Consider the following 23,687-nt stretch of genomic DNA (forward strand, 5'->3'; position numbering starts at 1 on the left):
TACCGCGGCAAAACGGGGCTTTCAGCACAGCCCAGACGCGCCCTTGACTCATGTTGGCTGTGCCCAACGCTTGGCGTTGAGCTCCTCACGCCATAACTCTGTTAGGTAGACCGCCCCTTCACCACGTAGTAGTGGTTGTGTGACCATCACGTTAGGGTCACAACCCGCCGGACCCGAGGGCGTGGATGTCCCTGTTGCTCAGCCGACGCCAAGAGAGATAATGACAAATTTTGAAGAAGTTTAAACGGAGGTGAAAGTGCACAAACTGCTCCCGGAGACGGCCCAGTACTACGGTAAGCTGATTAGGTCATGGATTTAAGGTACGGAAGCTTGGTGTTCGCTCCGGCGTTAACGGGGAATATGCAAGTGCGTATTCGCCAAGATAGCCGCGTTAGCGAATACGCTTCCCCAGTCGGCTGAGCTCCCCTGTCGTCCAGCAATTCGAATTCCAAATAACTACTCAAATCCCAGCAGATTCCCATTATTTTTCGTCCACGATGCCATCTTACACCCATGAGCCTCCACATTGCGAATCGCTTGCGGAAGGTCCAAGACTCTCCCTAGCACTGATGCTGACAACGCCTTGAAAGACCACAGCTGGCGAACTACTGGGACTCCCTGGAGCGCCCCATGCAACTATGCAGCCACTTAATACCCATGTTTTCTTCGCGAACTTGTATACGCGATGTGGCTGAGTTTGTGTCTGTAGATACGCTCGTGCTAGGTACTGTTGACTATGATGAACGTCATATAAATATATCTAGAACCTGCTGCTTGTGTAGATTCGTGTCAAGCAACCGACACTTCCTCAACCCCCTCGCCTCCTTACCTACACTACCTGAACACTCAAAAACACACCATCCATTTCCGCCATTATGAAGCTCGGTGGCTTTGCGAGTGTGGCTTTGTTTAGCCTTGCGGCTGCGGTAGAGGAACCGGAAGGCCATGAGTATCATCGGAATCCGGCTGATGGTCAGTGTCACCACTCGTCTCCACCCCCTTAGTTGTACAACAACTTACCAAGACGCACAGATCGATCCCCCTGTCCCGGCCTCAACGTTCTAGCTAACCATGGCTTCCTACCTCGCTCGGGCTTGAACATTGACCTGGAGACGTTCCGGTACGCCGCCCACGCAGGCTTCAACTACAAGCTCGGGTCCGTCGACCAGCTCTTCCAAGCAGCACTTGACTTCAAGTTGTCCACCACCGGCAACAGCTCCACCATCCACCTCTCCGACCTGGCCAAGCACGACACCATCGAGATGGACGGCTCGCTGTCGCGCAGCGACTTCCTCCTGGGCGACGACCTGAACTTCGACCCAGCCATTTGGCACACCGTCGCCCTGAACCTCGACCTCTACAACACGGGGCCGTCCGAGGCCGACAAGTACGTCACCGTCGAGACGGCGGCCAAGGCCCGCGCCGCACGCGTGAAGGACGCCATGGCCGCCAACCCGAACTTCAATGCCTCCGAGGCTCAGATCATGGGCAGTCCGGGAACTACAGCGCTGTATTTGACGACGCTGTGGGATGACGAGGCTGATGCCGCGCCCAAGGCATGGATCAGGGCCTTTTTTGGTAGGTTTTCCGGCTTTTGATATTGAGTGGTCTCTGCTTGACCCAGGACAGTGCTGATGATGGGACCTGAACAGAGGAGGAGCGCAACCCGTACCTAGAGGGCTATGATCCCGCAAATCGCCGGGAAAAGACGTTTGATGACGTTACCGCCATGTTTGCCAGAGTGGTTGCGGTGAAGACTGAGCCTACCAAGTGCAAGCGCAAGTTCAGATCGTGAAGCGGTGCGAGATTCGGAGGGGAGGTGGAGGCAATTCAGACGAAGACAGAGTGCGACAGTTTTTCGTTATCTTCCTTAGGATGTGGCACCGCTTCTGTCTTTTGCTTTTCATAATCGCCATTATCGGTGTATTGGGGCGGCGTTTCCTACTCCAGTGGCTCTTGACGTTGCATTTCGGTCGACGATTGCAATGAGGGAGAGGGATGGGATGTCGCCGCTCCTTACTAGACGTTTTGCGTCAGTTTGTGACCAGAGGTTGGGAAGAAACACAGATAATGAGTTGAGTTGAGAGGACGGAAGGGAATCAGTGTGAGCTGAAACAAGAACTAAAGATGGGGTTGCGAGTATGAAGATCGCCTACTACCTACCTGCCTAGGTATCTAGGTAGGCTGGGTTGCAGTAGCATTTCAAGCTTCGCCAATAATTAGGTACCTACCTCTAATGCAGACGGGAACGGACTTCTGGTATTTAACCGCGGCAATTGATGCCGCTGATATTGCCCCTTCACCGTTTTCGGGTTACTCCACGCTTAATAGGTACCTACCTAGATATGAGTCCCCCCTCACGCCCGCGCTCCTATCCCAAAATTCGGTGACGGGGGTAAAATGAGGATCTCGTCTCATCAGCTACACGTCGCCACACAGCCATGCAACGCCTCACTCCAGATGCCCAACGACTCGCCGCTTGGTCCTCGCACCTTCTTAGAGACCAAGTCGCCGTCGTCACGGGTGCCGGGCGCGGTATCGGCCGCGCGATCGCCCTCGCTTTCGGACTCGCAGGCGCCTCTGTAGCATGCATCGCGCGGACTGAGGCCGAGGCGCAGTCGATCGTCGACGAGATCAACGCGAACCGACCTACGTCAGGCGGCTCAGCAATTGCCATGGTCTATGACCTTACCAATATCCCCGGCATCCCCGCTCTCCTTTCTTCGGTGGAAGCGCAGCTCGGCCCCATCACCATTCTGATCAACAACGCTGGTATTGCCATGGTCCACGCCCTTGGTCAGCACAACCCCAACTTATTTGCATGGGAAAAGGTGATCACCACGAATCTGACCAGCCCATTGGCTATGATGTCCTGCATCTTGCCCTCGATGCTCGCCCGGCTCAGGGGCACGATCGTCAGCATCGGCAGCCGCAATGCCGCACATGACATTCCGTACACGTGGGCGTATTCGGTAGCGAAGACTGGACTGCTGAAAATGCACCAGATTGTCGAAGCGGAAGTGGGTGGGAGGGGGGTGTACAACTATTATCTTCAACCGGGGAATGTGGACACGGGCATTTTGGAGAGGGAGGGCGCAGTGGATGAAGTGAGTTTGAAGGGGGATGGAGGGCTGAGTAAGATGGTGGATATGGTGAACGAAGCGCGTAAAATATCAGCAGAGGTGGTTGCGGAGGCTTGTGTGGTGCTTGTCACAGATGAGGCGTCACGGTTGTTAAGTGGGAAGTATGTGGATTTAGAGCAGGATATTGAGGGGATATTGGAGGACTTGAGGAGAGGAAAGGGTTCAGAATGTGCGAGGAGGGATTTATATCGACTCAAAGTTGAATCGCTGCGTTAAGCGTGGCGCGGATCCACGGGAATTGGGTCCCATTTGACTGTAGGTATTGGGGTAACCGGAGCGGAATCTGGCATGCTGAAGACAGGAGATTGTATCGGAGGATGGAGAAATCACATACGGAGAGTAGTTTGGTGCCAACGTAAAAAAGCTCAAATCTCATAGGGCCTGCGTCATTGACTGACGAACATCTAACACCTCTTGGTCGTGGTCATTGCCAATGCCTTTACGGCGACGCATCCAATGTCCTTCTGGTGCATGGTCCGCCAACCCTGCCCACTGAAACGAGGTGACGTGTTTGGCTGCGTCTTTGACACCAGACTCAATGTGAAAGCGTACTTTGAAGTACTCGGGGTCCAGGATGGGGCTTCGCCCCCGTCGGGCAGATTCGTCACAGGTAAGAGACCACTCAAATGTGTCGTCGTAAAGGTGGCGGAGCTCGTATGCTTGGGTTTCCTTGCCCTGAAACTTGAGCAGCAGAGAGTCCTCGATTTCCGTGTGCTGGCCAATATCAATGAAGAAGTTATCGGCGTCGTTGTCGTAAATTCCCCAGTAGGATTGCAATGGCAGCTGGGGCTTGTTTCCTGGATGGTTCCGTCTCAGCTCGTCGAAATTGGACCTGATACTGTCCAATGCTGCAACCTTGCTTCTGCGACTCTCCCCTGCCAAGGCAACATAGTTGGCAGGCTTTGTGAAGTTGAACAGGGCGGAGACATACGCCTGGGCAATCCAGTCCGTTGCGTCATTTAACGGAATACTGTTCGTGAGGACAATAATGGCCGATTCGGTTTCCGGGAAAAGGAAGAGGGCAGAGTAATATCCCAGCGCCGAGCCTTGGTGATAGTAAGTCACTATTTTAGGCCCGCCGGCTCCGAGGATGGGGAGGTCATCAAGTGGGAGAAGTGCCGGATTATCGCCCTGAAGTCCCACAACGCCGGGCAGCTGAGTCCGGATCCAGCCCAGGCCGTAGAAGCGGAAGTCGCGAGAAGGGTCGTGAAGTGGTATCTGGTTACTAATAATGGTTCGAATATGCCGCAGCGGCCCGTCTGACGGATTGGCGTCGGCGCGTAAGACGGCTTTGGCCCATGTCAACATGTCGTCAATGTTAGAGTACAGGCCACCTGCCGGCTCAAAGAAGGTATCCTTGAAAAAGCTAGTGCCGCTAACTGGCAGTGGCTTCGCATCGCAAAGGGAAATGTGAGTGTTGGCAAAGTTGTCTTGGGGTTGGAAATCGGGCTGGCTGGTGGTGTGTTTGAGACCAAGTGGTTCCAGAATTGATTCCTTCAAGTACGCAGCGAAGCTTTTCCCCGACCACTTCTCAATTACAGCGCCGGCAATTCCGTAACCCCAGTTATTGTATAGCCATTGCCGGCGGATCGGAGCGATGGTCTTCAGGCGGGAAACGGTGGGCAGAAGCTGCTCCTTGGGCAGCAGGCACTCCGATTGACCCTGCAGAGCAAAGGACATGTCGCCAAGGAGCCCAGAGCGATGAGATAAGAAGTCGGCAAGAGAGATCTGGCCTCGCAACCGCTTATCCATGGGTATGAAGTCGGGCAAGATTCGATCCACCGGTGTATCGAGAGTGATGTTGGGATGGTGGTCAAGCAGGTTCATCATAGCGGCTGCCGTGAATGCCTTTGTCAGCGATCCGATGCCATAAAGAGTTTTCGAGTCCGGACTCAGATTTCCGCCCGCAGCACGGAGCCCGAAATTGTCCCGGAAGATGACTTCTCCATGATGCATGACCCCGACCGACATTCCGGCGACACCAGATATTTCGCAAATGGGGCGGGCAGAACGGATCGAAGTTTGGTGCAGTCGCTCGACAGGGCCCTCGGTTCGCTGCCAAGACCAGGACAATGGCCATCTTCTGCACGTGAGGCGGAAGAGTGACAGGATTATCAACCCAATAGTCACCACGAAGGGGGCCAGAGGGAACATGGCTGTGGTTCTCAGCAGCAAAGGAGGGCCCTCACAATACACTCGATTGACCGTGCTGACTTCGTGGCTTGTCCAGCCACAACTTAAAATAAGGTATCAAGGCAAGCAGCTATGATTTAGCTGAGGTGGTGGCATAAATGGTGTGGGTAGGAGGGCGGACATTCAGGCATAATTATGTGTGTGTACCTGATGGCTTGTGAGTGACGTGGCAGCGAAAGCTCGGCCGCAATTCAGGCGGAAAGACGGGACGGGCGCATGCAGAAGCATGCACTCAGAAAACTATATACGAATAGGGTGAACACAAGCAAGCTTGTGCAGCTTGTGCTTCTCCAGCAACCAAGCGTTGGCCGACAGACATGTCTCGGGGGCCCCTTGGCATCCAGCCACACGCTTACGGCGGCCGTGACAATAAATCTTCGTGGCTGAATCCCGCGATTGGCGATTATTGGCGCCAGCCCTGTGAGTCGCTCCTGGTTCGGGTAGAAGCCCAACAGTCTGTCATAAGAACTCCATGTTGGTCGGTTGCCGTCAATCAAGAACACCCCAGAATCAAGACTGGAGTCCAAGACGCCTCAACGATGGAGTTAAGCCAGATAACTTGGGCCGACGCGGCCGCACAGCGAGCGAACCGTTTTGCCCGAGTGGCAGGTAAACAGCTAATTCCCGGCCAGTGTACCCGGGAAAATGTTGAAGAATGGATGCAAGGGCTCCAGCAAAGATATTCGGCCAAGCGAACTACGAAGTGGTTTACAACTTTATATCCAGTCCTCGCTCACATGGACAAATTCAACCAGGCGATCACCATTTTTGCCCAATCTGATCCTGTCATTACATCGCTGGTAAGCTCTCACTGCCCCCCTTTCCCGCCGGCCTTGGTATGTGTATACATCCGTCGGGTACAGTCTCAGTTCAAACTCTCCCCTGAAGCTGAGCTACGAGGTCAGCCACTAACATTAGATTCGCGTCTCAAATAGGTATGGGGAACTGTCAAGATGATACTGGATGTAGGTACAATGCCAATCATTCCGCTCACCTTTGGGGAGCTGTTTTAGAACATTTGCCTCGGTGCATGTTGCTTTAGGACTAACAACAGGCCCTTTCCACAAAAGGCGGCCAGCGCTCTTTCGCATACTCTTGAGACTATCCTCGATATGTTGACATCAATCACTGGCGCGATGCCCAGATTTGAAGAATACATGCAGCTGTTCCCGCAGCGGGAACGTCTTCAGGAGGCACTGCTGAGGATTTACTGCAGCTACCTCGATTTCTGTCTCGGTGCCGCCAAGTTCCTTTCAGTCAACATCTTCGGTATGCCATCTGCACACCCCTAAGTGCGCGACCGGTGAGGTCAGACTTTCTGGGTGAATAGAATCGCTGACATGAGCGCCGAAACCTCTGCGTTGTCTATTAGTTCACATTTCCAGGAGTTTCGTGTTCTCTGGCTTTCTCACAGCCAAGTTCAAAGAGTTGATACAGAAACTTGAACTCGCCTCTCAGGACTTCGGCGAGGAAGCGAAACTCGCCCACGTTGCCAGCACAAAAGCTCAGCTCACAAATATCCGGGAGGTGCTAGACCTTGACAAGGCCCCCCAGGCCGGCCCCCCATTCGTGTTCTCGGCTCCATGGGCTCGGAATGGTAAATTTCTAGGGCGAGAACAGGAGCTCGCAAACCTCTCCCGGTGCCTCAAGCCCGACAGCTTCAAGCAACAGTCCTGTGTGTTGCACGGTATGGCCGGAGTTGGGAAGACACAGACCGCCTTAGAGTTCTGCTACGCACAGAAGTCGACATTTTCATACATCATCTGGCTCCCCTCCGAGACCCAGGCCGTCTTGGCTGAGGGCTATTCCAAGATTATACGGCTCATAAAGGGGCCAGAGGCCGGGAAAAGCATATCGATAGACCCATCAGCGGACGTGGACGCATCCCGCCAGTGGCTGTGTCAAAGTAGGCGTCATTTATTTTCTTCTCCCTTCGCCGTTGCTTACCATGCCAAACACCCCCCGCCCCCCACTAACCCCAACCGTAGGCAAAGGATGGCTACTGATTTTCGACAACGTCGACGACCCGGATATGCTGCGCCGGTACTGGCCTGCGTGCGAACATGGGTCAATTCTGATCACGACCCAGGATCGGAAGCTTATTCATCGAGCCGAGTCAGAGGTGTGCCTCAAGCCCTTTAAGGATGAGGAAGGCTCCCGCCTCCTGTTGCAGAACCTTCCCAAACAGGTCTCCACTTCCCAGGGGTCAGCAGCGCTGGCGAGAGACATATCTAAGGAGGTAGATGGCCTTCCCCTCTACCTGGTTGGACTGGCGGGTTTCATGGTGGACTCGTCCACTCCTCTTGCCGACACACTCGGCGACCTCCAAAACCATGTGAGCCAGGAGTGGGACTCGGCCACATTCCAATATGGGAAGCGAGCCAATACGGCCTTTGACATGTCGCTCAAGGGCCTCTCCCCACCTGCCTTGTCCGTCTTGAGAGTTATCAGTATGCTTTCACCAGACTCGATCCCAGAGAGTCTTCTTTTGGGACAGCTAGATTCTAGCCTGGAATTTGGAGGGTTGTCGGGCAAGACACAATTCTACCGCGAGGTCCGCACCCCGTTGAGAACCCGGCACTTGCTCGACTTTCATGAATCTACAACACCTGGCGTTTCACATTCGTATTCCATCCATCGCATGCTGCAAAAGAAGGTCCTTGGTGACATGGAAACGGACCACGTCAGCCGCCAACAGGCGTTCAATCGAGTTGTCGCCTTGGTGGGAAATGTCTTCCCCCCTGTCACCGACTTCATGGTTCCCATACGCGAGGACATGATACTATACAAAGAGTCCATTGGGCATGTCACAAGACTCGAGGCGGTTTTCCGGATAGGCAACAAGACATCTAAAACCCCATTAGTGGGCGACATGGCCTTTGTTCAACTTTTGATCGGCGCTGGCTTCTACCTCTACGAGGTTCGCCTGGGAACGCCTGGCCTCGCTTTGCTTGGAACGGCGGAGGGTATCTGCGCTGCCAGGGTCGTCGCCACCGATGCAGATTCGGCTAAATGGATCAAGCTCCGGGCAACCGCCTTGCAGATCTCATGGGCCATCATGGGAGCCTCCACGGGGATTGCTGAGCGGCAAAAGACCACTGACAAGATGGCCAAGGTGCTGGAGCTCCGCAAAGAGTACGCCGCAGCGGATCGCAGCCATGACAAGTATGTGGGTAGAGTCCTTCTCGCCAATGCACACAACGACATGGCAGTGCAGCTCCTCGACAATGGAGAGTACGACGCAGCTGAGGACCACGTCAACATATCGATTCGCATGAAGCAAGAGCTCCAAAGCGAGCGCATCATGCCCCCCTATCAGTTTGCTGAGCAGAACAAGAATACAGCGCTCGTCCATGCAGGCCAAGGGCGAACCCAGGAGTCAGTTGATTTGAGCCAGGAAGCGGTGAAGGTTCTTCCAAACGAAGAAGAAGACGGTGTGCGCAGCATATTTCTCTTCGTTCACGGTATATGTCTTGCCAATGCGGGGAATCTTTTGGGAGCGCTCGATGTGTTCATGAAATGCTACAAGGTGCGGACCACAGCATTCGGAATCCACGGCATACCCAGGCTGCACAGCCTCTACGCCATCGCCTACACCCAATATCGGCTTGGGCGCTACACGGAAGCCAGGTATGTCTCCCCCGAATAGGTGGTCAAGCACTTTCAGTGTAAAGTACCCCCCCCCCCCCCCCCCCCCCACTCTACGCTTTGAAACATTCCAAATGTGCAATGGCAAACCCCAGCTAACGGCGAGGACTGGTTTCACACAACAGGGACGCGATTGAGAAGTGCCGATATGATGGAAAGTGTGGGATTTGGCCTTCAGAATGCATTCTTCGGGCTGATTATTTGCTCTCGTTGATCACGAGCGCCGAGGGCCGTCAAGAAGAGGCTGCTATTCTGCAAAAGCCCTTGCTCGCCCAACTCCACGCCATCTTTGTTAGGCATTCCCCCGTGGTCTTGAACGGACGCCATGTGTTCAACCTCTCGGAACCAGAACTGACATTCCTGTTTGACTTACTGGTGCCCCTTGATGCTGGCCGATTTGCCATGGCTCACCGCATTTCCTCTTCCGCTGCAGAGTCCCGTCTTGAAACTTCAGATTCGTTCAACCTTGTTGCTGAGCGAGCACGGCCCTGAGCCTGAACCAAACTGCCGCGCCAATTACATTCGCCCCAGATATCTAGCAAGCACGCCAAGGGAACGCAGAACCCTTCACATCAACAGCCTCCCCCACATCACCGGGAATGACGGGTTGGGAGAATTTGGCTAAATTGCTGTGGTGTCGCACAACAGCATACGGGACACAAAAGCAGAACACACTTCATGTTCGCACCATGGCCTCGGCAAGGCCGTTAAAAGCACACTGAGCTTCTGCTGTGGGTGTGTTCCAGTTCCTATCTCGTTTTGACTCAAGGCTGACAACAAGTCCTTTCCAAGTCCTTGTTTTTCAGAAGGTGCGTTCGATTAGCGACTCCTCCAACAACGGGTAATGATCATTTTCTCATAATACTCAAAGCCGCGACAGCAAGACCACTAGATCCATTCCCAATACACGAAAACACCGGCGGGTCACCATGGAGGCAGCCAAAAATACCGCCAGCAGCGGGGCGGCACCCTCGATGAACACCGAAGTTGGCCTTGGCTCCGGGCGGAAGCAGCCATGGAAGGCGTTCTTCCAGCAGGCTAAGTCCGACGATGAAACTGGAGACATAATCAAAATACCTGCTTCAGACGAAAGCAGTGGCAGTGGGAATTGTTCAACCTGCGGCAAGGCCACCTGTAAATGCTCCGAAACGCCTACGTTCTTGGCCGCGTAGGTGCTTTTGGTGGTGATTGAAACTGGAGTTAATCAGAACCGGAAGCATGTCGTATTTTCATTTTGTATATATTTCCACGACTATTCCACGACTGGAATTCTTTAATGAGATGGTTTTAGTGTATTCGTTTGGCATTCATTTTGGTTCCCTAAGGTAGCTATGATCAGGTTGGTCCTGAGGACGAAAGTACGGTCACTTGGAAAATAGGTAAATACCGCCTTTGTCTACATTCTTGCTCCTGAACTTCGTCTTTACATATGCCCGTTCAGGCACGGAATCAAGGTGAGCATATCTTGTGCTGCCGCTTTTCTCCGGGAACCGATTTGAGATGAATGTTTTCCAGAGAACCACACATCCAAAAGTAACCCCACCCATCCCCCCACACACTAAACCCCACAAACAATTTATATTAGCTCATGTAGGTGTGGTCATTTGCGCTGGAACCTGGTTTTAACCCTAACGCCTATAAGATGGCCTCTCTAGATATCCATTCAGCCTTATTAATGCCGCTTAGTTGGTCTCCCAGCATCTAAATCGCTCGGACGTAGTTAAGCGCTACATTCTCCCCTGCTGATCACATTCCACCCCCATCACTCGTGTTGTGTCCCTCATCATACATTTACAACATGTCTCTTCTCCGGGATGATACCGCATGGTCCCACGGCTCTGCAGGGACAGAAACAACCAACCACGCCAAGAACGAAACAGTCCAACTGAACTACATCGAATGGCAAGACAAGTTCGCAACCGAGAAGCCATATGAGGTTCTCTCTGAAGTCCCTGCGGGATTCCCGCAAACCAATTTTTCCTGCTCCCCCGCCGCTTCTGAAACAATCCACGATATACGGGGCCGGGAGCAGCTGTTCAATCTCCAGGACCACGGATTTCAAATATGGGTGCACCACCACACGGTAGAGTCCTTTGACAAAGCGTCGGTCGAGCATAAATACCTTCCTTCACTGGACAGTCTCTTAAAGGAAGTTTTTGGGGCAAGGGCAGAGACGTACTTTTTCGACTGGCGGGTATAGAGCTTTTCCCCAACCACTGTCTATTTTGGTACAAAACAAGAAATAGCGTACTCTGCTAATCCACGCTGTCTGTCTTATGGAAAGATAGATTCGGTCCAGTGATCGGTCGAAATCCTCGGTGAAGCCCGGAGCTGTTGTCGACCTCAATGATCCGCTTGTTTGCCTCCTGCCTGTCCAGACTGTTCATGTTGGTATGTCTCTATTCAATTTCGGTTCTTTTATATTGTCTATTCCCCATGCCTTTCCTTTAGACACTCGCTATTCGCATGGGCACGAGCTAATCGCAATCCTACAGACCAAAGCCCCGTTGGTGGGGTTAATCGCGTGAGATACCACATGGGCGAGCGGGCCGATGCTCTATTGAAGAAGAGATGCAGGATTGTCAAGTATGTAACTCAATATGGCCTACCTATCACATCAGCGTTCCCTTGTCTTAAGCAGGTTTCCTGGAGCCTCCTGACTCAAACCGACCATGATAATTCTAGTCTCTGGCGACCGATGTACCGCACCATCAGAAACTTCCCGCTCGCAATGTGTGACGGAGGTACCATCCCCAAGGAGAAGCTGCTCGCAGTGGACCATGTTCGAAAGTCCTATATTGGAGAGAGCATGTACCCGCTTCCATCCCCGGGTGTGTACAAATGGTACTACTTGAACCGGCAGAGAAAAGAGGAAGTCTTGTTGTTCAAGACCTATGACTCGGACGTCAGTGCTCGCGCAAGATGTGAGGCTCGTTCCATGTTCGTTCGCCAGTCAGAATCGCTGATACGTACGCTTTCGCGGGATATTTTGGCAGGCTGCCCTCATACTTCGTTCCAACAGTCCGGGGTTGGGTTGGACAAAAGCCCGCGGGAAACAATCGAAGTCAGAGCATTGATCTTCACAGATCGGTAGGGTCCCGGGCTATCAACTCGTGGTACTGGGCTAGGCCCTATATAGACTTCTAGGTACGTTAAAAGTACCAAAGTACGTGGGGGTACCTGAAGATAACCTCGGTAGGTAGAGCAAGAAGGATAGATCGCCGGTCACAAACTCAGACATCTTCACCACACATTACCAAGAAAATCTCCCAACCCCCGGTGCCTACGGGATCAGAATCATATTCCCCCTCAGGCTCCATGCCCGTTCCCCAATTCAATTCAAGACGCTTAATCAAACCCCAGATGTAAATCATATCCTCCCGGCTGTCCAGGGCGCGCATTAGCTTGCACAAGAGCATCTGATGGATGGCCCTGTACGAGCTGTTCAGCGCGCCGACGATCCAACCGGGGAAGACGCTCGTGCCCTCGCCGGCGACGAACAGACGGCCCCCGGCGGCGGGTCGCCGGATATGTCCGAAGAAGGACGAGAATTGTCCCGGCCCGTGCAGGCAAAAATGCCCGTTGACGTTGGGGTCGCGGTTCCAGTCGTGGATGTGGTAGCTCACAACCAGTTTCCGGAGTTCCGCTTCGTCGTAGTCGTGCATCGCCGCCAAGTCGGCCATGACGATGTCAAAGATGAGGCTCTGGTCGCCGCCGTTCCGGAGCTGGCCGCCGAGACGGGATGCGTCCTGGGCGCAGTTGTAGCAGGCTATGAGGACGCCCGACTCGCCGGGCGCGGCGTCGAGCCCGTGCGAGGGGTACACCACGACCCGCGTTGGGCGGTCCGTCATACCCACGCCGCTCTTGTCTATGCCCTTGTCTTCTGCCCACCAGCGATACTGAAACTTGATGCCAATCTTGATGGCGTTGTCATAGCTGAGGACCCGGATGGCTTCACGCTGCCCGTATGTGAGGCCGGCATTGCGTAAGTCCATGATGCTGAGACAGGGCATTGTCGTTGTCGTAATGACGTCGGTGTATATCTTGGTGATAGGTTCCGGCGGGGTTTCTGGATCCTGGTCGTTGCTCTGAACCATGGTGACCTTCATTAGATCCTGAACATGTGAAATGCCCGTCACCCGCGTGTGGTAGAGGGGCTTTTTTAGGAGCCTAGCCGCGATGCGCTTGGCGGCAATGTCGGCGCCGCCATTCAGAACCCACCACTTGTAGTCGTGTACATGTTGTTCTAGCTGGAATAGGGATTGGTTTAGGTCATCCTTGATGGGTTCAGGGTTATAGGCTGGCGCGGACAATGCAGGATACTCGAATTCCAGCGAAAGAATAACCCACGAGACGAAAGCCGCGTCGAAGTGTCTTGTTCTCCTGTTCCGAGTGTGAGCCGGCCAGTTTGCGGGTGGTATTGTGAGCATCCAGACGGGAGAGGTACGTACGCACTCATCGCTTCGACCCAATTTGTCATGTAATACAGATTTGCAACGGCTCTGGGCCCAACTGTCAGAAATACGATATCGTCTTTGCCTTCGATAGGTGGAAGCTCACTGGTCTCTTTCCGGGCCTTGGATCTCGCTCCCAAACCTCTCTATCATGTACGATCGCAGTGTGATAGCCTTGCGGTCCATGGCCAAGAGTTCCGCCATGGTTCCGTGAAAGTCAGTAACCAACCGCTCCCTCCACTCTTGGAAGACCGTTTTCAGAATCTCCTTGTAGCCCATGACAACAAATCTGCCAGGAGAGAGCAATGCAATTATTTGGTCAGATTATGGCGCCGATGCTCGCCGTGCTTCGTTGTTAACCAAGCAGGGGGGAGGGACTGGAACCCACCTTTTGTCAACAATACCCCCGTTTTCGACGGTGGCTCGGAAAGGATCGAACTCGACTGGGGAGGGCGTGTTTGTCCTTAGTATATTGTTGTAGAGCCAAGGGTTATTAGGCCCCTCAAAATAGTAAGGAATCAGGCATCCCTGGGCTGGATGGGCGGACGTGTCTCTGGTGATGCCGAGATGCGCGAGCAGCCGGAAGGTTCGTGTCATGATTGGGATGTCAGGGAATAGCATGGCGCCCACCTCGTAATAATCACCAGGCTTTGAGCTGAAATGATGTGACCACACCCGGCCGCCAGGCCGTCCCGTCGCCTCAGAGACTTCGTGGTCGATCCCGAGGTCCTGAAGGATCAACGAGGCGTACAACCCTCCAATCCCACCCCCGATAACACCGACCTTCCACTTGACATCCGAACGGACCGGCAAATCCGGCCCGGCCTTGACGCCCTTGTTGAGTTCATCGAAGTCGATCCCCCCGAAGCCCGGAGCCGCGTTTTCTTTCGGGTCCAAGTCTATGGGATCGTTGATCGGCTCATCGAAGAAAACAAGACCGGGTTGTTGTTTCAAATCAACTTGAAAATACTTGTTGCGGAGCTTGGCGCAAGACAGCTCAACCTGAGACTGGACAGTACACTTTGCGACCTTGGCGCGGAGGGTGGACACAGCGGGTAGGTCCATGCCGGAAAAGGGGGTTCGGGGTGGAGTGGTCCAGTAGGTAGGTACGAAGTTACGCTGCAAAGCTGTTGAATTGGGGAAAGGATCCAAACACACTCACGTTCTCTTCCTCTGCGTTTATCCAAGTAAGAGTTTGAAGCCACCGCCGTTGCCATACACAGCGGTGGATACGTAGGTACCTAGGTACCTGAGAGCGGTGTTCTTCGAGCCTGAGATTGCTAGGTGTGGTGGAAACTCAGGCAATTCAGAATAGATGATGCGCCATAATGTCAAGATAGTGGGCTTGGGGCGACGAAACTCCCCGAGATGTTCTCCTATAGGTAGTTGGGTATCGATGCATTGGGGCCTTAACACCAGAAGTTGCACGTTCAGCTGGCTTGGTGATAAGACAAAAGAACCCCCCCCCCACTCGAACTGTTCAACCAATTATTGAGACCTAGGGTAATGAGCGGATGTACTCACTCAAGATGGGCGCAGAAGAATAAGATTTGCCGTTCCCTCAAGATGTTAGTTTATGTCCTCGCCCTGCCACACCCACTCCACCATCGACACTCTCTTTGGCTTCGTCTTGAGCCCCACGCAACTTTTGCTCCAATGTCCTTCCCTAGGACAGCAAAACCGGCTGTAACTCTCATTTCAATGGGCGATCTAACATATCAGGTGAACCAAAAGTGCCTAGAGGAACATTTATTACAAGCCAGAATACGCTTGCCATGTTCTTGTCGCTTAGCAAGGTTTTCAGTAGGCTCTAACGTAAACCTATCTTGCATATAGATACTACGAAGAGAGACGTACAGGGCTTTATGAACTCACCTATGAGAGATGTTGAATTCTTCCAGTCTTAGCCCCTTGTGCCGTGAGCTTTTCGACTTGCCCGAGCAATTGGATGCAACTACTTAGTCTTCATTTGCTGCTGCTGTTCAGCACAGTTGACTGGGTTCTAGAGAGCGACGACGCCGTGTTCGAGAAGTTGAGTGAACACCCGCAGACACCGCAGACACCGCTTTTCCAATCCCACGGGTGTGTCCTCCTCTTGATGGATCTTGGCCGTCGGGATGTGGTCAAAATGGGTGGGCCGCCCGGGTTTTATCCCTCGCTCATTCGCTCCGGCACTTTTGCAGGATCTGGGAATTTTGAGAAACTCCCGCTCCAATCAACGTATCCGGAGTAATGCTGACAGATTGCTGAGGTGGCAAGGATCGACAGGACGAACCACGGTTCTGTCAGATGCCCAGCGGTGTCACCATGTCCCAAACACTCTTCTGGGTTCCCCTGCAGTCACAAGTGGCATTGGATTCGCGGGGAACCCGGCACACCCGGCTGGATCAACGCTGAGTTGGGGAGGAAGATCAACAGAAGTGCGCGTATCGGGGAGGATGTGCTCTGGAATCAACCTCTCTTGGCCAATTACGAGCTCTCCAGGCTTCTCCATGCAGAATTCAAGCTTAGGGGTGCCGAACCAGACTGCCAGAACAGGTCCGAGCACCAGTCGAAGGGGCCCGTTGCAACCCCAAGTTCCCAATTACGAATGGCACCGTTGACGCCAAGGTAACCACCCCTTGACTTCACGTGATTCTGACTTGGTTTTGCCTGAAACCTGTGGGACAGGTTGTGCTTTTCCCGGAAACCTTACTTTCGGCGGTGCGTCGCCGTTATCAGGTCCAACGGTTCCGCATTGCTCGCGGCCGGGCAACACTCAACACCACGCCCGGGTCCGCCTGTACACCCCGATGCCTATCGTGCCAAGGTTGACCGAGGAGGAACTGGCCCTACTCCCCCACGAAGACAGAGGCCATGTCCTCCTAGGCGTGCATTGGGGCATGACAGCCGCCGCGACCTTGTTTTTGCTCCTCCGGCTGTATTGCAAGTTCTTTATCAAGAGGAACCTGTGGTGGGACGACTGGATATTAATTGCATCTTGGGTGGGTACATCCGGCTTCGCTAATTCCCTGTTATCAATACCGTCCTTCTAACCGAGCAAGTTCACGATATTGGCCACAGATATCCTAACCACCATCTTGGTTCGCTGGTTCGGACTGGGGAGACACAGCTATGACCTCAACATCTACGACCCACCATTATTTATCCTCATCATCAACAGTCGCGCGACAACCACCTTGACCTCGCTTGCGTGGACCAAGACGGGGTTTGCCGTCGCCCTGCTTAGACTGACCACCGGCCGAACGAAAGCGTTCGTCTGGTTTATCATCATCTCCATCAACATCACGCTAGGCTTCAGCGCGGCCGTTCCGTTTATCCAATGCCAGCCGCTGGAAAAGGCATGGCTTGGAGACCAGCTCCCGGGAAACTGTTGGCCCCCTGGGGTGGGGACTAAGATCTGGATCGGAACCGGCGGTAGGTTGAGACACCAACTATTTCGCGGGGTGTGCGACTGCTAACGCCCATCTCTAGCGTACTCAGCTTTGGTGGATTTTGTTCTCGCCGTCCTCCCCTGGACCTTCTTGTACCGCCTTATGTTGAAGAAGAAGGAGAAACTCGGTATCCTGGTTGCCATGAGCATGGGTGTCGTGTGAGTAGAGCAGCCCAGCCCACGAAACTATGGCACCTTCTAACAATCCATCTCAGGGCGGGCGCCGTCGCAATCGTCAAGTGCGTCCAGCTACCACGGCTCGGCCAAGGGGATTCATGTAAGTCCATCCCACGCCCAAGACCAAATAATTGGATACCTGACAGTATCTAGTTTACGAGGTTGACCTGTTTGCCTGGGACGTCGCGGAGTCCACCGTTACCATGATGGCCGCTTGCATTCCAGCCCTCAGGGTTCTGCTACGAGATGTGAAGCAATCGTCAGTCTCGGGCGGGAGATCCATCGCGCTTTCACAGTTCTCCATGTCTTTTATGTCGACAAGAATGGGGCGAAACCTGGGTGGGGAGATTGAGGTTGTACAGGAGTCAAGGTTATCCAAGGAGGACACGACACAAAGTAGCGGCGGGGACAGGACAAGACACAGCCGGGGCGGTGAGGTGGCGGGGGGGAGATACAGCTCTACGGATTACGGACGGGGTGCAAGACACCACTATATACCCATGGAGTAAACGCGTTATTGACTTTTACTGTTAGTATTAATTACTGAGCGAGCCTTGCCTCGCCAACTTCGCTCATTCTTCGTGCTCTTCGTATTTCATTTCAAGTGATAATTCAGTTCTCTCAACAACTCGACCAGAGACAGGCCAATGGCACAACAAACCCTGGCCAAGAATGCCGTGTCGCCACTATCTGAGGCCTACCATCTTGTGTGACACGGCGGTTGACTAATGGGGCGCTTCCCGCCCTCCATTACCTCCGTATCTGGCACAATGTTCGACTTCAGGTTGCCTTTAACCACCCCGGTCTTGCCGACTTCAGTTCACCATGAAAAGTGTATCCTGTGAATGTGGGAAACGCTTCAAGCACAACAATGCCCTGAATCAGCACAAGCGTGATGCGCCAAAACATCAGCAGGATTCTAAAGATGCCACAGTCGACCCCAAACCGGACACTTCTGGCGAAGCCAGAGATGGAGGTTCGACAAGTCAGGTAGGGACCCAGGCCCGCCATCTCACCACGGGAACCAATCATGCTTACTTACATGTACTTACCATTGTCAGACACCTAGCAATCCACTGACCTCCAGTGCCGCATGGTACTCTGCTCGATATGGCTTTATTCAGTTTGTGACGGCTGGCGAGTCGGACCCTCGCCCCAAGGCGAAGAAGAAGAAAAAGAAGAAATCAGCCGACAAAGCTGATCCAAAGCCGCCACGGACAGATCACGGGCGCAAAAAGTCCGCCATTTCATATGGTTATGGAGGGTTTGATCAATCATACTTCGACTATCTGCTGGAGGACGATCTGAACTGGGGCCTCTGCGACAAGGATTGTGGGTGGTGCGGCCGTTGTATCTACAGCCACGACATTTGACGGAGCAGAGGGCATTGGGCGTAGCACGATATGGGGGCGACCTTCTATCATGGTCTCGGCGATGTATTTCTGGACATCTGGCTCTCTATCACCATGGGGGATGAAGGAATCTCAAGTACAAGTACAGCCGGAGGTGATGTGCGTGCCAACCTCCGGGCATTACCCACATGTGCCGTACAATAGTTTGGGGCCTTCTGTCAGTCGCAACATGAGTTGGAATAGCGGCACGGGTTAGAAGGTTGAAAACCGTTGGGTCTCATATAACCCTCTTAATTCCGCAGGCTGTCTTTGGCCAATGCAATACTATTTAAATCGCAAGGGAGCTCCTGTGGGCTCCCTAATGATATGTATGTGCCCACCATCCATCTCACTCCCCACATCAAAACGGACCCGCGGCGTCATCATCGTCGGCGCCGCCGCACGAGCCCATCCGAGCTAGGAGGGTTAGCATTACAGGACTGCGACACTTGGAAATAAGGCGCCAGGGTTGCGGGTACTCACCAAGAGTGCAGGAATTATCGGTGTAGTGGCCGTTGACGTAGCACTTCAACCCCCGATGGTAATGCCAGCCACTGTTGCGTGCACGAGTTAGCGAACCGGCGTCGAAGCTACATGTAACTAACGTGACGTGGAGACATACCAGTTCCGGAATCCGTTGATGGTCACGCACTGTCCGGACCGAACACACCAAAAGTCGTACGTGGTCCCCTTCCGCAGCGTTGTCCTGACCCCGGAGCTTGTGGTAGCCCTGTCGCGGCAGTTCACTGTCGTCGAACCGCCGATGATCTTGCAGTGTTGGGGGCGGGAAATAGCCCGGGACTCCAGGGGGCTGGTGTCGTCGGCCTCGGGGGTGGGGCTGGCCATGAGGCCGAGCGGGAGCAGAGCCCCGGCGAGGAGAAATTTGAGCTGCATCGTGTTTGGTATTGGGCAGGTTGAGGATTGAGGGTTGGTGTCCGGCTGCGTGGCTGAGTGGAACTAAAGGGGCACAACAAAAGCATGGATTCAGGGGGCGCACTTCAATAAATAGTCAAAACCCAACTTGTCTCCAGCGGGCAAATAACGATCCGCTTACCCCCTGGACTCATTGATCATGAATAAATAGAGTTTTCTCAGCCAATCCTCCTCATGCTAGTCGTTACATAGTGTGTCCGTTGGCGCGGAATTCGCGGCGCTGCAGGGCGCTTAATTCAGTTGGTGTGGAAGCGAGGGCGGTATTTCAATTCCCCTCCACACGTAAACCCATTTTGGCTTTGCAGTTCGTATACCATGGAAGCAGCCTCCCATTGTCTTCGGCACCAAATGCTTCGTTTTGTTATCAAGTTCGAGGTGTTGACATGGGATCCTTGTCCTCGCTGTTTTCTTCCTAGGTTTGGAGCGGGACATGGAACTAAGGAAGTAAGTGGTCAAGCTGCGGCCAGTGCTTGCCCGGCCGCACTGCCGGATTGGGCATCAAGCTTCTATTTCAAGAAACGTCCCTTATTTGCTAAAATGGACAAAGTTGTGAAGCCGACCAGGGCCAGCGAGCAGCCTCTTCACTCGCGTGCGTCGAAGTTTGCTTCGGCTTCACATTACCCCCCATACCTCATGCATACTATCTGCGTCTTCTGGCTCTGGGACGCGTCCTTATTCGACGTGTCATGCCGCAAGCGGCAAGAGTTGCGGATGCCCTAGTGGTGACTTGGCAGGTTTCTCTCGCCAAGAGCCCGAGAGCTTTTGAAGGATGCACATTCGCCCGCCATTTGGCTGAGGGGATGACTCCGTTTCGGCCTAACGTCAGCTCTAAAATATCTAGCGAGCGGTAGCTTACTCTCGGCAGTGGTCGCGGAGGGCATTTGGTGTGGAGGAATGGGAGGACATTCTCGGTGGATAGGAGGGAGGACGGCTCGATAATTGCAATTCCCGGTACAAGTTGTTTACTCACCAATAGGCTGAACTCGATGATTGGGATTCGACTCAATACCAAGTTGGTGTCGACACCACGACTTGGACTCAGCACCTCGAGTCTCCGCCTCAAGGACTTGGAACTTGCTAAAAGGTTAGAGTGAGTAAAGTAGTCTGAATAACCCAAGACCTTGCTAATATCAGTCACGTTATGCAAAGGAACAGGAGTAAAGTTTATGATGCCATTGAGTGTACCATTAATCTGTCGCTAAGAAAAGTCCAACGCCCAACTCCAAAGTCTAGAACCCTAAACCCCGCGTGTTCCTATGCTGATAAAGAAACCATGACCTTTCCACCCTCAAATACTCCTAATCCTCACCCATTCAAGCGGTGATCTGAATCCTCGTCGGCGTGGAGACTTTCGCCTTCGGCACAGTGATGCTCAAGATCCCGTTCTTCAGGGCGGCCGTGGCATTGTCCTCGTCGATGCGGGCGGGGAAGGTGATGGTGCGCGAGAAGCGGCCGACGGAGCGCTCCCGGAGCCAGTACTTGGACTGGTTCTTGGGAGCCTGCGCCGGTGTTTGAGTGGTCTCCTCGGCAGCGGCATGGGCGACCGGCTTGGCGACATCCATCCAAGGGGATGAGGCCCGGCTGGAGGTGGGGGTGTTATCGTCCTCCGGGTCGTCCTCTACCGTGGCCTGGTGGGAGTTGCGACGCGGCTCTTCGGTCTCGGTGTTGGTCTCAGAGGGCGTTGGCTCAAGGGCGGCAGTGTCTTTGGTTGAGTCTGAGGCATAGTTGCGCTCGACGCTGCCGCTGATGACGATGGTTTGGTGCTCAGGGAACTCGATGCTGATGTTCTCGCGCTCCAGACCGGGAAGCTCGCCGTGGAGTTCGTAGGCTTCTTCTGTCTCCCGGACGTCGAACCTGGGGTGGACAGTGATGGGCTGTGGGCGGGTCTGCTTGGCGCGCTGTTGGCGAGCTGCAGGAGCAGATGCAACTGAAGCACCGCGGCCCTCTTGCGAGTAGTTGTCAAAGTCGCTCAGAAGGCGGAAAAGGGGGAAGAATTTGGGCTCAGCAGCCTGAGGAGCGCAGAACGAGGCGGGGAAAGTGTGCATCATTTTGATTGATGGTGTGGTTGTGTTGATTATTGTGGTAGACGTTGTGTGAAGTGAGGCGGTGTGTTGGTTGGTGTTAGTTGGTGTTGGTAGTGGTGTGTGAAGCTTTGTTTGTTTGAAGTCTGAACTCCGAAGTGATGAGTGATGCAAATCTGGAGGAGACAAGATTCATGGAACTGGGAATTGACAAGTCTTAAATACGCATTTTACATTTTCAATCAAGCGGCTAGGCACACTACGGTTGATGCGAAATCCATGATTACGAACGTTTAGATGGCTGCGCGAAACCGCGAGAATGTTGTCGATGTTGCTTGCGCGTCTCTTGCCTGCTCCTGAATGTGCGACGAGGTTCTGTCAGCGGCTGGAAGTTGCAGGAAGATTCGAGAAACCCAGGGCCTTGGTTGGACGAAAAGCCAAGTGCAGCCTCTGCCAAGTGAGTTGGTGTGGCTTGTCAGCTGCTCAGCCACTCAGCTGGAGTTTGATCTGATAAGGGTTAGGGCTGGCTTTCGATCGTATCTGCCAAGACTGAGGTGATTCTGCCGCCAAGTGACGGAAGCCATGAATAATCCGAGTCCACCGAGTCAATTGCGCTATTGGAATGTACCTGAAAACTATTCCGAGCTCTGAAACCTTGAGCTATCCCGGCGGAAGTCTGCATCGGTCCAATTTCGGCCGTACCATAGTCTGGCAATCATCCCTCTGACTTTTCAGAATCGTCCCTGGGTTTAAGTCTAAGTCATTACCAACAAATCCACACCTTATCTCGGAGACGCCACCGGCAAGAGCCGCAAGACAATCACAATGCATTACTCAACATTCACCACCTCCGACAACTGCCTCCTAGCTTTCCAATCCTCCATCCCCCTCCCCTCCCCCTCAGACACAAGCCACCCAACCCCAACAACCCCAACACCCACCCCCACCACCTGCATCCTCCTCCTCCACGGCTTCTCCGGCTCCTCCGCCTACTTCCGCCACAACACCCCCGCCCTCTCCGCCCCCAGCGGCCACTGGGTCATCGCCCCCGACCTGCGCGGCCACGGCCGCTCTGGCCACAACCCCGCCCACGGCGGCTACCACGTCGCGCGACTTGCAGCCGACCTCCACGAGCTCCTCACCCACCTACGCACCCTCCTCCCCACCAACCCCCCACTCAAGGTAGTGCCCATCGGCTGCTCCATCGGCGCCGCCATCCTCTGGACCTACCTCGAGCTGTTTGGCGACGGAGACGCTTTCGCGGGGTATGTCTTCGTCGACCAGGCGCCGCTGCAGGACCGCGCGGCGCTGGGGCTGGGCGGGGAGTGGGGGGTAGGCCTTGCGCACGCGGGCTGCTACGACGAGGCGACGATGTTGGCGGCGCAGCGGGTGTGGGTGGAGGAGCCGGAGCGGGCGTATCAGGGGCTGGTGCGGGAGTGTTTGGGGTATCGGTTTGAGCCTAGGCCGGGGGAGGGGGGGGAGGAGGTTGGGGGGGAGCGGGCGGCGAGGGATGAGGCGTTTTTTGGGGGGGTGAGTAAGCAGGTGGGGGATCGGGCGTGGTTGGTGAGGCTGTTGGCGGATCATACGAGGTATGATCATCGGGAGGCGTGTGAGGGGTTGGGGAGGCCGGTGTTGGTGATGGCGGGGAGGAGGAGTGGGTGTTTTACGTTGGAGGGGATGGACGAGACGGTGCGGAGGGCGAGGAAGGGGGGGAATGGGGATGCGGGGATGGTGGTGTTTGAGTCGGGGCATTGGTTGTTTTGGGAGGAGCCGGAAAGGTTTAATCGGGAGGTGCTCGCCTTTGTGGAGCGGTGTACACGGTGAGGATGGGTGGGACGAGATGGTTTCACAAGCTTCGCGTGGTAAGTGGTATTGTGGTTCCTAGATCATCATCCCATTGCCATCAGAGGGCATCCGCAGGGACGCCAAGCTGCGCAAGCACGTTGGCAGGGCCCCGTTCCAACCAGATATTCATCTTTTCCTCGCTCTTCACCCACACCATGCCCAGCATGCCGGCGGCGTTTGTGTCTATCCCGTCCCAGCCGGCCGAGCGCCGCGGTACAACCACCAGCCAGTTCCGGTCCATAATCACGTTATGAGGCACTGCCGCCTCGCCCTCCAGTGCTGCGTGGCCAAGGGCCCGCTCAGCCCGGCGGAGAAGCGCGCGGTAAATAGTAAGTAGCTCATCCGCTGGAGGCAAACCGCCACGGAAGCGGTGCATGGAGTACTTGAATGGCGGTTGGGATTGTTCTGAGTCCGGCCACAGAGGGAACCCGTCAGGTGCGGGGATCAGT

The 23,687-nt window shown here is 54.3% G+C and overlaps 11 protein-coding genes across 11 annotated transcripts; 7 read left to right on the forward strand and 4 right to left on the reverse strand.

Moving 5' to 3' along the window:
- Positions 1–456: 456 nt before the first annotated feature.
- On the forward strand, positions 457–2,259 carry F5144DRAFT_565721 (Chloroperoxidase). The gene is made up of 3 exons (XM_066788513.1): positions 457–972; positions 1,033–1,578; positions 1,653–2,259. The coding sequence occupies exons 1-3, from the start codon at positions 876–878 to the stop codon at positions 1,793–1,795; spliced, it is 786 nt and encodes a 261-aa protein (XP_066644175.1). The 5' UTR covers positions 457–875; the 3' UTR covers positions 1,796–2,259.
- A 59-nt stretch (positions 2,260–2,318) lies between these two features.
- On the forward strand, positions 2,319–3,359 carry F5144DRAFT_644139 (uncharacterized protein; the record flags this gene model as incomplete). The annotated part of the gene is made up of 1 exon (XM_066792837.1): positions 2,319–3,359. The coding sequence occupies exon 1, from the start codon at positions 2,442–2,444 to the stop codon at positions 3,357–3,359; it is 918 nt and encodes a 305-aa protein (XP_066644176.1). The 5' UTR covers positions 2,319–2,441.
- A 41-nt stretch (positions 3,360–3,400) lies between these two features.
- Positions 3,401–5,463, reverse strand: F5144DRAFT_565723 (penicillin-binding protein). Its single transcript, XM_066788514.1, has one exon. It carries the CDS (start codon positions 5,295–5,297, stop codon positions 3,516–3,518), a length of 1,782 nt encoding a protein of 593 aa, XP_066644177.1. The 5' UTR covers positions 5,298–5,463; the 3' UTR covers positions 3,401–3,515.
- A 190-nt stretch (positions 5,464–5,653) lies between these two features.
- On the forward strand, positions 5,654–9,476 carry F5144DRAFT_546060 (uncharacterized protein; the record flags this gene model as incomplete). Its single annotated transcript, XM_066787394.1, has 7 exons — positions 5,654–5,756; positions 6,063–6,136; positions 6,272–6,301; positions 6,407–6,605; positions 6,751–7,242; positions 7,325–8,966; positions 9,110–9,476. The coding sequence occupies 7 exons, from the start codon at positions 5,654–5,656 to the stop codon at positions 9,474–9,476; spliced, it is 2,907 nt and encodes a 968-aa protein (XP_066644178.1).
- Positions 9,477–10,782: 1,306 nt separating this feature from the next.
- On the forward strand, positions 10,783–12,078 carry F5144DRAFT_488386 (putative 7 alpha-cephem-methoxylase; the record flags this gene model as incomplete). The annotated part of the gene is made up of 5 exons (XM_066785656.1): positions 10,783–11,178; positions 11,273–11,375; positions 11,480–11,570; positions 11,670–11,908; positions 11,981–12,078. 5 exons carry the CDS (start codon positions 10,783–10,785, stop codon positions 12,076–12,078), a joined length of 927 nt encoding a protein of 308 aa, XP_066644179.1.
- A 96-nt stretch (positions 12,079–12,174) lies between these two features.
- On the reverse strand, positions 12,175–14,628 carry F5144DRAFT_160163 (uncharacterized protein). Its single transcript, XM_066782524.1, has 4 exons — positions 13,827–14,628; positions 13,545–13,727; positions 13,436–13,486; positions 12,175–13,367 (listed from the first exon to the last, which is right to left on the reverse strand). The coding sequence occupies exons 1-4, from the start codon at positions 14,501–14,503 to the stop codon at positions 12,218–12,220; spliced, it is 2,061 nt and encodes a 686-aa protein (XP_066644180.1). The 5' UTR covers positions 14,504–14,628; the 3' UTR covers positions 12,175–12,217.
- Positions 14,629–16,111: 1,483 nt separating this feature from the next.
- F5144DRAFT_160169 (uncharacterized protein) lies at positions 16,112–17,631 on the forward strand. Its single transcript, XM_066782525.1, has 5 exons — positions 16,112–16,422; positions 16,483–16,855; positions 16,913–17,030; positions 17,087–17,148; positions 17,202–17,631. The coding sequence occupies exons 1-5, from the start codon at positions 16,231–16,233 to the stop codon at positions 17,555–17,557; spliced, it is 1,101 nt and encodes a 366-aa protein (XP_066644181.1). The 5' UTR covers positions 16,112–16,230; the 3' UTR covers positions 17,558–17,631.
- A 185-nt stretch (positions 17,632–17,816) lies between these two features.
- On the forward strand, positions 17,817–18,733 carry F5144DRAFT_565743 (uncharacterized protein). Its single transcript, XM_066788515.1, has 2 exons — positions 17,817–18,038; positions 18,110–18,733. The coding sequence occupies exons 1-2, from the start codon at positions 17,874–17,876 to the stop codon at positions 18,419–18,421; spliced, it is 477 nt and encodes a 158-aa protein (XP_066644182.1). The 5' UTR covers positions 17,817–17,873; the 3' UTR covers positions 18,422–18,733.
- Positions 18,734–18,791: 58 nt separating this feature from the next.
- Positions 18,792–19,420, reverse strand: F5144DRAFT_565745 (uncharacterized protein). The gene is made up of 3 exons (XM_066788516.1): positions 19,062–19,420; positions 18,923–18,993; positions 18,792–18,856 (listed from the first exon to the last, which is right to left on the reverse strand). Exons 1-3 carry the CDS (start codon positions 19,331–19,333, stop codon positions 18,801–18,803), a joined length of 399 nt encoding a protein of 132 aa, XP_066644183.1. The 5' UTR covers positions 19,334–19,420; the 3' UTR covers positions 18,792–18,800.
- Positions 19,421–20,524: 1,104 nt separating this feature from the next.
- On the reverse strand, positions 20,525–21,785 carry F5144DRAFT_565748 (HSP20-like chaperone). Its single transcript, XM_066788517.1, has 2 exons — positions 21,628–21,785; positions 20,525–21,539 (listed from the first exon to the last, which is right to left on the reverse strand). Exon 2 carries the CDS (start codon positions 21,418–21,420, stop codon positions 20,686–20,688), a length of 735 nt encoding a protein of 244 aa, XP_066644184.1. The 5' UTR covers positions 21,421–21,539; positions 21,628–21,785; the 3' UTR covers positions 20,525–20,685.
- A 189-nt stretch (positions 21,786–21,974) lies between these two features.
- F5144DRAFT_644172 (Alpha/Beta hydrolase protein) lies at positions 21,975–23,575 on the forward strand (the record flags this gene model as incomplete). Its single annotated transcript, XM_066792838.1, has 2 exons — positions 21,975–23,213; positions 23,314–23,575. The coding sequence occupies exons 1-2, from the start codon at positions 22,219–22,221 to the stop codon at positions 23,573–23,575; spliced, it is 1,257 nt and encodes a 418-aa protein (XP_066644185.1). The 5' UTR covers positions 21,975–22,218.
- Positions 23,576–23,687: the final 112 nt, after the last annotated feature.

This window comes from Chaetomium tenue (genome assembly GCF_020726465.1).
Source record: "Chaetomium tenue strain MPI-SDFR-AT-0079 chromosome Unknown F5144scaffold_3, whole genome shotgun sequence".
In the NCBI taxonomy this organism is placed as follows: Eukaryota; Fungi; Ascomycota; class Sordariomycetes; order Sordariales; family Chaetomiaceae; genus Chaetomium; species Chaetomium tenue.

Excerpts from the sequence above, each read along its gene's own strand:
- F5144DRAFT_565721 (XM_066788513.1), top strand. The coding sequence starts at position 876 with ATGAAGCTCGGTGGCTTTGCGAGTGTGGCTTTGTTTAGCCTTGCGGCT. Across the intron at positions 973-1,032 it reads TCATCGGAATCCGGCTGATG|ATCGATCCCCCTGTCCCGGC; the intron begins GTCAGTGTCACC and ends CAAGACGCACAG. Across the intron at positions 1,579-1,652 it reads ATGGATCAGGGCCTTTTTTG|AGGAGGAGCGCAACCCGTAC; the intron begins GTAGGTTTTCCG and ends GGACCTGAACAG.
- F5144DRAFT_565743 (XM_066788515.1), top strand. The coding sequence starts at position 17,874 with ATGAAAAGTGTATCCTGTGAATGTGGGAAACGCTTCAAGCACAACAAT. Across the intron at positions 18,039-18,109 it reads ATGGAGGTTCGACAAGTCAG|ACACCTAGCAATCCACTGAC; the intron begins GTAGGGACCCAG and ends TACCATTGTCAG.
- F5144DRAFT_565748 (XM_066788517.1), bottom strand. The coding sequence starts at position 21,420 with ATGATGCACACTTTCCCCGCCTCGTTCTGCGCTCCTCAGGCTGCTGAG.
- F5144DRAFT_565745 (XM_066788516.1), bottom strand. The coding sequence starts at position 19,333 with ATGCAGCTCAAATTTCTCCTCGCCGGGGCTCTGCTCCCGCTCGGCCTC. Across the intron at positions 18,994-19,061 it reads ATCAACGGATTCCGGAACTG|TGGCTGGCATTACCATCGGG; the intron begins GTATGTCTCCAC and ends TGCACGCAACAG. Across the intron at positions 18,857-18,922 it reads CGATAATTCCTGCACTCTTG|CTCGGATGGGCTCGTGCGGC; the intron begins GTGAGTACCCGC and ends TAACCCTCCTAG.
- F5144DRAFT_160163 (XM_066782524.1), bottom strand. The coding sequence starts at position 14,503 with ATGGACCTACCCGCTGTGTCCACCCTCCGCGCCAAGGTCGCAAAGTGT. Across the intron at positions 13,728-13,826 it reads GGGGGTATTGTTGACAAAAG|ATTTGTTGTCATGGGCTACA; the intron begins GTGGGTTCCAGT and ends CTCTCCTGGCAG. Across the intron at positions 13,368-13,435 it reads TGGGTCGAAGCGATGAGTGC|GAGAACAAGACACTTCGACG; the intron begins GTACGTACCTCT and ends CACTCGGAACAG.
- F5144DRAFT_160169 (XM_066782525.1), top strand. The coding sequence starts at position 16,231 with ATGCCTATCGTGCCAAGGTTGACCGAGGAGGAACTGGCCCTACTCCCC. Across the intron at positions 17,031-17,086 it reads GCCATGAGCATGGGTGTCGT|GGCGGGCGCCGTCGCAATCG; the intron begins GTGAGTAGAGCA and ends AATCCATCTCAG. Across the intron at positions 17,149-17,201 it reads GCTCGGCCAAGGGGATTCAT|TTTACGAGGTTGACCTGTTT; the intron begins GTAAGTCCATCC and ends GACAGTATCTAG.
- F5144DRAFT_565723 (XM_066788514.1), bottom strand. The coding sequence starts at position 5,297 with ATGTTCCCTCTGGCCCCCTTCGTGGTGACTATTGGGTTGATAATCCTG.